General features: G+C 43.4%; 1 protein-coding gene across 2 annotated transcripts in view; it reads right to left on the reverse strand.

The window, feature by feature from the left end:
- The window catches only part of LOC120718084 (aldehyde dehydrogenase family 3 member A2-like), a 12,450-nt gene extending 614 nt beyond the window's left edge, over positions 1-11,836 (reverse strand). Inside the window, exons 1-10 of one of the 2 annotated variants that reach the window (XM_040006404.1) lie at positions 11,710-11,836; positions 11,072-11,234; positions 9,452-9,683; positions 8,641-8,726; positions 8,344-8,552; positions 8,142-8,259; positions 7,902-8,043; positions 7,537-7,703; positions 7,351-7,450; positions 7,031-7,269 (exon numbers count right to left, since the gene is read on the reverse strand). In XM_040006404.1, coding sequence (XP_039862338.1) covers positions 7,031-7,269; positions 7,351-7,450; positions 7,537-7,703; positions 7,902-8,043; positions 8,142-8,259; positions 8,344-8,552; positions 8,641-8,726; positions 9,452-9,683; positions 11,072-11,233 — 1,455 coding nt within the window. In that variant the 5' untranslated portion in view covers position 11,234; positions 11,710-11,836. Of the gene's footprint in view, positions 1-7,030; positions 7,270-7,350; positions 7,451-7,536; positions 7,704-7,901; positions 8,044-8,141; positions 8,260-8,343; positions 8,553-8,640; positions 8,727-9,451; positions 9,684-11,071; positions 11,247-11,709 lie in introns of both variants that reach the window. The other variant, XM_040006405.1, reaches the window with a different exon arrangement.

Genomic DNA, 11,836 nt, shown 5'->3' on the forward strand with positions numbered 1-11,836 from the left:
GTACAAGCCTGTGGACGGTGGGTGTATGGGGGGCACGAGTACCGAGATTCATTTGGAAAAACGCAATTATTTACAAAGTTGTAACCACACAAATAATGCCCTAGAAGGGGATGACATATGTCTGCAGTGCTGTGCAAAATATTACTGTGCAAAAGTAGAAGAACATGTGACACCGGCGCGCAGATGGCGAAAACAGACGACCTGATTTTCAGTCCTGCTCTTGTATAATTTGCATCACCTCAGCCTTTTCTCCTCATTTACCTTAAGAATGACTTTACAACCTCCGTCCACTGGAACCACTGGATTTATTCCAATTTATTAAGATCATGACTTTCAGACACGCTTTATCTTTTCTTTTTTTGTTTACAGGACACGTTACTCACCAAGCTGAAATACACCAGTTGTTTTTTGGCTGGAAGCCCTTCTGGTGATTACCTTCCTGGTGCAAAAATACTATTTTATGCCTTTAAAACTGCGTTATCTTTGTAGATTCAACTAAAGTAATAGGAACAAATGTGGTCCTAAAGATATCATGTAATATTGGTTCTTTGATAAGCCATCAGTTATATGTAGACAATACTGTTTGATTCCTTGACTTCGGTGCCTTTTATACACTTGAATGATTCATAGGTCGCTGGTACGTGGCTTAAAACTATCAGGTACAAGGACTGGAACAAAAATGAGTGAAAAATGCTGAGAGACCTTCAGAAAGCCTGAATTTCTGCTCAAGACCACTTTAAAAATACTTTAGAGTACTTTAATCTATGGAAAAACAGAGTGAGTTAAATATTACCACTGAATTTATCACTTTGTGAATAACAGCAATCTAATTTTGAGAGAAATCTTTCAGGATGTCTAAAAGATGATGACAACATGTGGACACGAGAGCAGCATCACAGCAGAGACATCCAGATACTCTTCTAATACAAGATTGTTTGGTCACTTGGTTACATGTGCACAGTTTGCAATGACAGTAGATGACACCTGATCTCCCTACATCACTCATGATTAAATATAACACTAAATAACAAAATGTTCCTGGTCTAGGCTCATATATGGGGACACACACTTCACTTCCACAAGCATCACGTTTCTGTAGGGTGGCTGTAGCTCAGGCGGTAGAGCAGGTCATCTACTGATCGGAAGGTTGGTGGTTTGATTCCTGGCTTCCCCGAGTCTGCATGCCAAATATCCTTGGGCAAGATATTAACCCCAAGTTGCTCTTCAATGCATCCATCGGGGTATTAATGTGTGTGAATGCTACTTAGAAAGCACTTAGAACAATGTGCTTGTGTGAATGGGTGAATGCAAAACTTGTGTAAAGCGCTTTGAGTGCTCAGAAGAGTAGAAAAGCGCTATATAAGAACCAGTCCATTTGTTTTCAATTCAGTTTTATTTATACAGGACCAAATCACAACAACAGTCACCTCAACACGCTTTATGTTGTAATGTAGACCCTACAATATTACAGAGAAACCCAACAAGACCAGGTTTCCTCCAGAAGGTTTGCCAACTACCTGTGAAGCCCACATCGTTTCTGGACACCACTCAGGCAGCCAGCAATTTAAGGAGAACATGCGGCTAAACATGTCACTCCTGGTCTGATTGGGGAGGGGACCAGAGAAAACTACAGAGTCCCACATTGTTTTGGCAAAGTTGATATTAAAGTCCTGTTTGTGGCACCAGTGTTGCCAACTTAGCGACTTTGTCGCTATATTTAGCGAGTTTTCAGACCCTCTTAGCGACTTTTTTTCTAAAAAGCGACTAGCGACAAATCTGGCGACTTTTTCTGGTGTTATTGGAGACTTATTTATGACGACTTTGTGACGTGAAAGCGCATATCGCTCTTACTCTCAACAAGCAGCGGTGCTGCCGTGGGCACCTCACTCATGCAAAAGCGCTCACGGGCGGAGGATAGTCCTCCCCTGCTGCTATCAGGGCAGGAGATGTTCACACCTATTGTTAGATTTATACTTTTTATTGTCATTTATGCTTAGAAATATTGAACCATATATGCTTAGAGGTGTATAATCGATTGTGTAGGGATAGGATGTGTGATCTTTGGCAGTCTGCATAGGCTTGGTGTGTTCTGGCATTCACACCTACATCCTGGGAGCATGGGAGAGGGCATACCTTCTCTTATTGTTTTATGGTATGATAAACGTGTCTATATCTGTTTTAGGCTAAGTGCCTTTTGTTTAGATGAACTGTTGGACTTCCAACCCAGCAGGGTTAGGGAAGTCGTTTATGGGGTCACACTCTGACCCCACACACACACACACACACACACACACACACACACACACACACACACACACACACACACACACACACACACGCAAGGTACTCTTTGTTTGTATGTATACGTTGTATGTTAATGCACCAATGCATATTCATGTAACCTCAATAAAAGAGCAGTATTACGGGGGAGCAGACGAGAGCAACTGGGGTCGAGCGAAGGAACGGCGTTTGTCCAGTTCTGTCCCGTGCACGAGAAACATAAAGAACTTTGCCTACTCGTGTCTTGCTTTGCTGTGTAATTAAATTGTCCTTAACGTTCCAGCGAATAGGTTTATGCTACAAACCTATCACCTGTGCGTCCAAACTGCAAATGAATCATGCATGAGCGAAGCCGCTGCTCCCGCACTGACTGTAACGCAGTCAGTTCTTCTTTTACTCTTTTGTTTTGTGGGTCACAAGGTTTAAAACTACTTATAAACACACACACACACACACACACACACACACAAAGTAACTCCACCAGAGTGCCTATTGCCGGTCCACTTTTGCCGGTCCAAGCCCGGATAAAGGAGCAGGGTTGGGATTGTGACATTTAAAAAAAAAAAAACCAAAAAACAATAATTGCTAAAAGAAATTTAATTTGTGGTTCTAAATAAATTCTAAATGCATTTAGGATGTTTTTAGCTCACTTTATGTCTCTTCCACGATGTTATTTTTCTCTCCTACAACGTAGGTTACAATTACATTAGACGTCATTTAGCGACTTCTAAGACGGCCAATAGCGACTTTCCTTACTGAGGAGTTGGCAACACTGTGTGGCACATTAGCATATGTGAGGGGGCAAACTCCTCAAGATGGGTGGTGACCATGGTGGCCATTTAGAAGTCGGCCATCTTGGATACAACTTTTGTTTTTCAATAGGAAGAGGGCCATGTGACGCATCAAACTTATTGGTAATGTCACAAGAACAACAATGGTGTGCTTGGTTTCAATGTAACTTTATTCTTTCATGAGTTATTTACAAGTTTCTCTTTGTTCACAGCCATTGACATGTCGAAGAGGTTAACACGTGAGGAGTGGATCGAAATCGTGTTGATATCTGGTGAACGCAGTAACCGGGTCATTGCAGCAGATTTCAATGCAAGACACCCTACGAGACCACCCATCTCCCATGCTACAGTCAGCAAACTGCTTGCTAAGTTTCGTGAAACTGGTTCAGTTTTGGATTTGCCAAAATGTGGACGCAAGAAAGCTGTCACTGATGAAGAAACATCAGTGGCTGTCCTAGCTTCATTCAGCAAGAGCCCACAGCGTAGCACTCGCCGCATGTCACTGGAGAGTGGCATTAGTCGAACATCCCTTCGGCGGATATTAGCTACTCACAAATGGCACCCTTACAAACTCCAGCTACTGCAGCATCTCAACGAGGACGACCCAGATCGGCCACAGGATTTGCAGAATGGGCAAAACAAAAACTGGAACAGGACCCTCAGGTCACACAGAAGATTTTGTTCAGTGATGAGGCAAACTTTTATGTGAATGGTGAAGTTAACAAACAAAGCCACCGCTATTGGTCTGACACTAACCCACATTGGATGGATCCCTCCAAGACTGTTGGACCAACAAAAGTGATGGTTTGGTGTGGTATATGGGGTACAACGATAGTGGGTCCATTCTTCACCAGTGGAAACCTCAAGGCAACTGGATATTTGAAATTGCTACATGATGATGTGTTTCCCTCTTTATGCACTGAAGCTGGCACGTTCCCTGAGTTTTTCCAGCAAGATGGTGCACCACCACATTATGGGTGCCAGGTCCGAGCATTCATAGATGAACAGTTTCCTGGAAAGTGGATTGGTCGTCGTGGGCCAGTTGAATGGCCCCCAAGCTCTCCCGATCTGACCCCCTTAGACTTTTATCTTTGGGGTCATCTGAAGGCAATTGTCTATGGTGTGAAGATACAAGATGTGCAGCACCTGAAACTACGGATACTGGATGCCTGTAAAGTGTAAAGTAAAGTAAAGTGTAAGTGTAAAGTGTGCGTGTTAGTCCCCATAGGGAAATAGTTCCTCTGCATTTAACCCATTCACCCAGTGAAGCAGTGGGCAGCCACCAGTGCAGCGCCCGGGGAGCAGAGGTACCCCTTGCTCAGGGGTACCTCAGGGTAGCCGTTCAGTGGAGTCGAACCCCCGACCTTCCGATCATGGGGCCACCACTCTACCTACTGAGCTATCCCTGCCTGTGCTGGCATTTCTCCTGCGGTGTTGCTATCAGTGTGTGAAGAGTGGGAGAAGAGGGTTGCATTGACAATCCAACACAATGGGCAGCACATTGAACACATTTTATAAGTGGTCAGAAACTTGTAAATAACTCATGAAAGAATAAAGTTACGTTGAAACCAAGCACACCATTGTTGTTCTTGTGACATTACCAATAAGTTTGATGTGTCACATGGCCCTCTTCCTATTGAAAAAACAAAAGTTGTATCCAAGATGGCCGACTTCTAAATGGCCACCATGGTCACCACCCATCTTGAGGAGTTTGCCCCCTCACATATACTAATGTGCCACAAACAGGACTTTAATATCACCAACCATGTTATTACGGTGTATCCATATAAATGGCCCACCCTGTATATGAAAAGAGAAACAAATTAAGTTTGATTGAAAATGTGCATTTTTTGCACTCTCTGGTCAACTGACTCCGTGACTCAAAAAACCTGATTCACTTTGGTGAGTGACTCATTAAAACTCGATTCAGTAAAAAGAATCGAATTTACCATCACTACAGCCTAGTGTGTCCTTAACATGGGTGAGCCAAGTGTAGGGATGCAAATAGATAAGAATGTAACAATTCAGATTACTGATATCACTTATCAATATGATTCCTTATCAACTCCCTTATCAGTTCTCACTGGCTCCATTTTGAGAGTCACTGCTACCACTAAGCAGCATATCAAAGAAATTATTTTCCATGCAAATTAACTGCATGCTGGCTAACTTAGTGTTAGCGTGCTGTCTGTGCAGATGCTTGCAAAGAGCCGCAGTTGTGCTAGCAATATAATACAGTTGTTTCTGTCCTGGATGCAGTTTACACTTTACCATCGCGCTCTCATCTATACTTGTTATTAATCTCTGTCTCTCCTCCACAGCATGTCTTTATCCTGTCTTCCTTCTCTCACCCCAACCAATCACAGCAGATGGCCCCGCCCCTCCCTGAGCCTGGTTCTGCCTGAGGTTTCTTCCTGTTAAAAGGGAGTTTTTCCTTCCCACTGTCGCCAAAGTGCTGCTCATAGGGGGTCATATGATTGTTGGGTTTTTCTCTGTATGGATTATTGTAGGGTCTACCTCACAATATAAAGCACCTTGAGGCGACTGTTGTTGTGATTTGGAGCTGTATAAATAAAACTGATTGAACTGAATTGAATGTGCATCATGCACATAAGGATGAACTACTGGAACCAAGTCTTCCCATCTTCCCATCCCTAATCAACACATTTGTTTTTTTAATTGTTGTTGTTGTTGTTGGACCATTTAAATGTAACATTACCAGCGTATTTATAACGTGGTTAGAGGGGCCCCATCTAAGACATTTGGTTTGGCACAAACCGGTTGTGACAACACCTTGGCAAAACTCCAGCTAAACAGAACTCTGGCCAATACTAAACACTGTTTAAAGATATTAAAAATTAAATATGACACTTTAATTTTAAACTACTGATTTTAGCCATCACGTAACAAGCAAAGCAAGGATCTATGAATAGCCATCACAGGGACAGTTAGACAGCTAGCTGTAGCTTAGCTATGCAGCTTGTATCGGTTGCTTCACGTCAAATTTAACTTTACTGATACTCATGTTATTCTGTCATGTTAAAATATTCCCTGAAAATACCTGATATATTGTAAATTCCTGGTGGTGCAAAGGCACTGAATCACTTTAACCTGCATATGTGGCTGGAACAATAAACAGTGTTCACTGGCAATGATTAGAAAGTGATCCTTAGCCATGAAGTAAGTCCCACGATAGAATGATGCCTGATTTTAATGCAGAGGCCCTGAAGGTTGTTGACGTGTCACCCTGATTTTGAGCATTGTCCCGTGTGCACAGAGATTTCTTGAGAATGTTTTGATATTATTATGACGGAGATCAAAAAGTGAAAGTTGCCTCACTAATATGCTTTTTTTTCAATGAACCTATTAGTTGCAAAATGTTTCTCTAGATGTTTTTTGCATCACTTTTACTTCTAGTTTTGAAACAAAATTTGATGCTGCGATCAAACTCAAAATAACCCTTTTTGCTACACTTTCTCGATTTAAACACTGGATGTGTTTTTTGTCCTATTGTAAATAAAATGTGGGTTCATGACATTTGCTAATCATTGCATTTGCTTTCTTATGCATGTAGATTGACATTTACAGCTTTTTGGAATTAGGCTTGTACATATTGTTGTAGAAGACGTGACATAATAGTCCGAGAGACCTTTGAGTAGGTCTCATCGTTGTTTTGGTTGATGCTAGCTCACATAACATATAATACTAAACCATAAGGGTTGTTGCCATTGTACGCTGCACTTTTTTGATGATAATTTGGGCTGTTTTCTCTGGGCTTTGTGTGTGTGTTGTTTGTTTTTGTCTCTCTGTATGGACAGACTGCAAATCAGTTTCCCAATGGGGACAATAAAGTTACCATTGACCACTCAGCGTGCAAGCTAGCTAACAGCACACAAACAATAACAATGGAATACTGGCTAATAGGAGCGGTTTCATGAGGTTAGGCAGAGCTTCTTTACCTGCACCACAAACGATGCCACGCCCACAAACATAGCCAGCAGCATCATGCAACGCAGCCTGCCCAAATTGATCTGCTTGAGCAGAAAGAACCGAGCCCAGCCCAGTTTCTTGGCAGTGTGTGGGGGGTAACGCATGCTGTTCACTCCTTCCATCTTCAGCTGTTTGATTAGGCAGCTGCGCATGTGGCTCAGCTGGTCAAAGCCGTAGCGACCGTGGTAGCATCCCATACCACTGTGACCTTAGAACGGAAAAAGAACAAGTCGGCATCAAGATGAAAAACCAGTAAGTCTGATGGAGGGTTTGACAGGCATCCACTCACCAACTCCTCCAAAGGGCAGCGAGCTGACAGTGAAGTGAACCAGACAGTCATTAGCCAGCAGAGCTCCACTGGATGTCTCAGCTATTACTCTTTTGATCAGCTGTGGATCACACAGGAGGAGTGAAGGGAGGAGATTTAAAGAGATCTAAATAACAGGAAATGACGTCTGCAGGTGATGCGCTGTACCTTGTTCTCATTGGAGAAGACATAGATGACCAGCGGCTTCTCTCTCTCGTTAATAAACTGGATGGCCTCATCCACACCGCTCACTGTGATGATGGGCAGCAGTGGCCCGAAGATCTCCTCCTTCATCACTTTGGATTCGCCTGTAACGTTCTTCAGCACAGTGGGAGCTGCACACAGACGACAGGGTCAGAGGGCAATGACCAATACACCGCACATACAGAGCTTTGGAACAGAGGCTTTAACCATCATGTGCATGACATTAGAGAAACACAAAATACAAAGATGGTTCCACTTTACAACCAGTTGGCTTAAAACAACATTTTGAGGGATACCCGCTGGCTCCATCATACCACTTACATACATACCTATATAGCACTGGGATTCATCAGAGTCTCCACCAACAACAACTGTGCTGCCCTCCATGAGAGCCATGATTCTCTTAAAATGCCGCTTGTTGATGATTCGTCCGTAGTCCTCAAAAGTCTTTGGATCATCTGTGTAAAACTCCTGCATTGTGTCAAAGGAAGATCATTTCAGAATAAAAGAAGCATTAAAGTGCAAAAGTCTTCAGCCACCACTCATTTCTTTATATAGTGCAAACCAACCTTGATGCAGTTCTTGATCTCCTCCTGTACTCTGCTCTGGATGGAGGGTTCACACAGGACGTAGTCCGGAGCGATACACGTCTGTCCACAGTTGACAAACTTTCCCCACGTGATGCGACTGTGGGAAAAAGAAAACACTTGATGTTTGGAAACTCAGCTGTGTCTTTTAAAGTTTCTCCTTTGTTCTACAGAGAGGACCGACCGGCACGCGACAGTGATGTCACAGTTCTTGTCGATGTAGCAGGGGCTCTTCCCTCCCAGCTCCAGGGTGACTGGGGTGAGGTTGCGAGCCGCAGCTTCCATCACCAGTTTGCCTACTGTGCTGCTGCCCGTGTAGAAAATGTGGTCAAATCTCTGCCTGAGCAGCTCCTGGGTTTCTGGCACTCCACCGGTCACTACCGGGTACAGGTCCTGTGGAAAGGGCGTCAAGTCACTGGAACTCCTAGCATGCTTACACTACATGTACGAGAAAGGTAATCCAACAGGGAAGGAGCCTCACCTTGTCCAGATACCGAGGGAGGAGCTCCTCCATGACCTTAGCAGAGTGACAGCAGACCTCAGATGGTTTTATTACAGCTGCATTACCTGAGAGAACGAACAGACACAGTGGCATGGATGACGGTACGCTTTAAGAACCGACTGAGCAGAAGATGCAGTATTCATTCGCAGGACAACTGGTTTTATTTCTCACACTTTACTGGTTAAAGTTGGACAGTGAATCACTGATTCCAGTCTACAACAGCAGCAGAGTCTTCCCCCATTTCTTTTTAATTAAGGCTTAGCATGAAGGTATTTAAATCTATTCTAAAAATGCTGAACTATCCCTTAAAAGGGGATCCATCATACTCATTTCTAGCTCATCCTCTAAAACAGGTTAAGCTCCTTTTCACCTTCTTTTAAGCCGAGGTGGATCAAGCTTCTGCGCTCCAAGTCAAGGAGCACATAGGGCTACTGTACAGAGCCTGGAGTGGAAAAACAGAAACCGAGTGTGTGGAGACTGAGCATGTGGTTCACAAGGATTACCTGTGCACGTACTGATCTTGGGCCATGATTACTAGTAGTATACAACACTGTAACAGTATAAGTAAGAAAAGGACAATAGGTTCACTTTAAACAGTCCTTCCTTTGTGATTAATATCTCTGTAAGGCTGATTTGCCTACCCTGCTCTCTGTGATAATGTGCAAAGTGTCAGTGCACTAGAATTTGTGCAAAAGGAGGTTTTGATATGCCAACAAAGGTTGCACATGTGCTATAGACTATGCACCTAAAAGAATACTGGTAAATAAATACACATGGGTATATATGGTACCGGCAGCAATAGCTCCGACCAGCGGCTGCAGGGTGACAGCCCAGGGATAGTTCCAAGCACCAATGATGAGGACCACTCCAAGGGGCTCGGGATGCACGAAGACCTCATCCGATATGGTGAGGAGGCTCTTCTCCACTGGCCGAGGAGCTGCCCACTCGGCTAGCTTCTCGATAGCGAGCTTGATCTCACCCTCCACTCCCAGTGTCTCAAATAGCTCCGTCCCATGTTCACTCTGAAAGCAGGGGCAAAATCCAGTGTTGGACAGTTTGCAAACCAAACTGCTTCCTGGATGATCTGCAGCTGGTCTCCACAATATTCAATATGACACCAACACAAATAGTGACATCATTTCCATAGAAAGTAGAGCTTCAGGCACACAAAGTAAGAAATAGCAGTCAGATTATTGCAGTGAAGAAAATGAGAGCATGTCCCTTTGATTTCTTTTAATATGACACTTGCTTGAGAACTTATCTGGTGTCTAAACTGCTGTGAACATACAGATGTATACTAAGTATACAAGAACGGGTCCTGCCAGAACATTTGTTTTAGTATTAACACTTTCCAGCCACATGTTTCATTTTCTCCACAGGGAACTTACATGTCACACTGTCACAGCCACCCCTCTCTCTCTCTTCTTGTAAATATTTTATACTTTTTACTTCTATAATGTTTCTGTAACACAAATTAATGTGTCGTGATCGTGGCCCTAATAAGGTTAGGTTACTTATTGTTGTTTCATGTTAATTTTTGTGTCATAATCAGAACCATGAGTAAGAAAAGTGCTCTCAACATGCTCCACAGCACTCCTAGTGGGCTACTAAAGTGGGCCTAGTTAATCAGCCAGCTGGCGTATCCTCGGCTCACCATTAGCCCCTGATTACTCTGAGCATCTGCCAGTCTGCTCAGGTCAGGTGCAAGGGTCTATGTGGATGTCCATGTGTCATTCTTTAAACTGCATGGACTCATCCTCAGAGACTTTATATTACAATGTAGCAACTGCGCCCCAGGCAACAGACTTGAAGCTAACGTCAAAGACGTCAGGACTGAATCTCTAGCTGTCCATGTACGCAGCAGTATCAATCATTTAGACCCACACATCTGGTAAAGGGCTGATTACTATAGGGGTGCTGCCCTCCTCCACATTGGACTCTTCTCCACACACTTCTTCTTCCCTTCCAGTACTTGCACTATTCTGTATTGCACTGTTTGACTCCGTCTGTGTATTGTCTTTATTTATTCTCATTCTTTTCTATTCCTATTCTATTTCTATTCAAGTACAATATTGCTGTACTTATTCTTAGTTTATCTTATTTCTGTGTAGTTGGATTTTTATCATTTTTATCTCTACAGTTTGCACCTTTGATCCAGGAGGACAATATTTCGTCCCACTGTACACTGGACTGTATATTGTTGGGTTCACTTGTCTGTACAAGCATCTGAGAGAGAAAGGGTGGGAGAGCAGGTAAGAGCTGTACCTGAGGTGTTTGGTGTTGTCCAAGACTGTGCTCACATGCTTTAAATATTTATAAGCCATTAATAATAAGAATAACTGATGGTGTTCATTCACAGGTTTACAGACGACGCTAATGTACCATGTGCTGTTAACAGTGATACTGTCACCTTGCTGAGGTCCTTCTTGACAGCCTCTGCTATGTCCTTCCGTCTCTCTGTAACGAAGCGGAGCAGGTTCCTCAGCTGGTGGATCCTGCTTTCCAGAGGTTTGGTTTTTCCCGTCTGGAAGGACTTCCTGGCCCGCTGCACGGCCAGTTGTTGTCGGGACATCCTTCACAGAAAGCTACAGCACGTCAGTATTATACTAACGAAAGGCTACATTTCCCCCGAAGATAAGCACTGAAGATACCCTCATAGAGACCGTAGCCTAAACGCCCACGTTTCTGACATTTGTCACATGTGAAACGTCAACAACACCCTAAAGCAAAGCGTGAAGTGTGTACGGTACTGGGAATGAACATGATGCTATCATTACTGCTAATAACGATGAAAGGTTATATAACCTTGTTCGCTATGAGCAGCTTTCCCTGAGCGTTAGCTGTATAATCAGTGTTTGAGAGCCATTGTGATCCAAGAATGTATTCAGTACTGCATAAAACTCCACGGTGCACAGATTGTTGGTGGAGCTCCAGCTCGGATTAGCCTGGCTGCTAAAACAGTGTTTATGTGTTGCTAACATGTTAGCGGCTAAGCAGCGTTAATAACTTGTGAACATCTGAAGACCGGCTAAAGCAAGTAAGTTTTACCTTAAAAAGTCCCTATTCCACTCCAGCTGGTTCCAGTATTAACCTCCAACTGGACACAATCTGTTAAAACAAGCCCAGGAATGACGACGGCAGCAAATGGACGGTATGCATGACAATCAAGGAAAAC

This window comes from Simochromis diagramma, unplaced genomic scaffold, assembly GCF_900408965.1.
Source record: "Simochromis diagramma unplaced genomic scaffold, fSimDia1.1 OVJJ01000024.1, whole genome shotgun sequence".
Taxonomy (NCBI): domain Eukaryota; kingdom Metazoa; phylum Chordata; class Actinopteri; order Cichliformes; family Cichlidae; genus Simochromis; species Simochromis diagramma.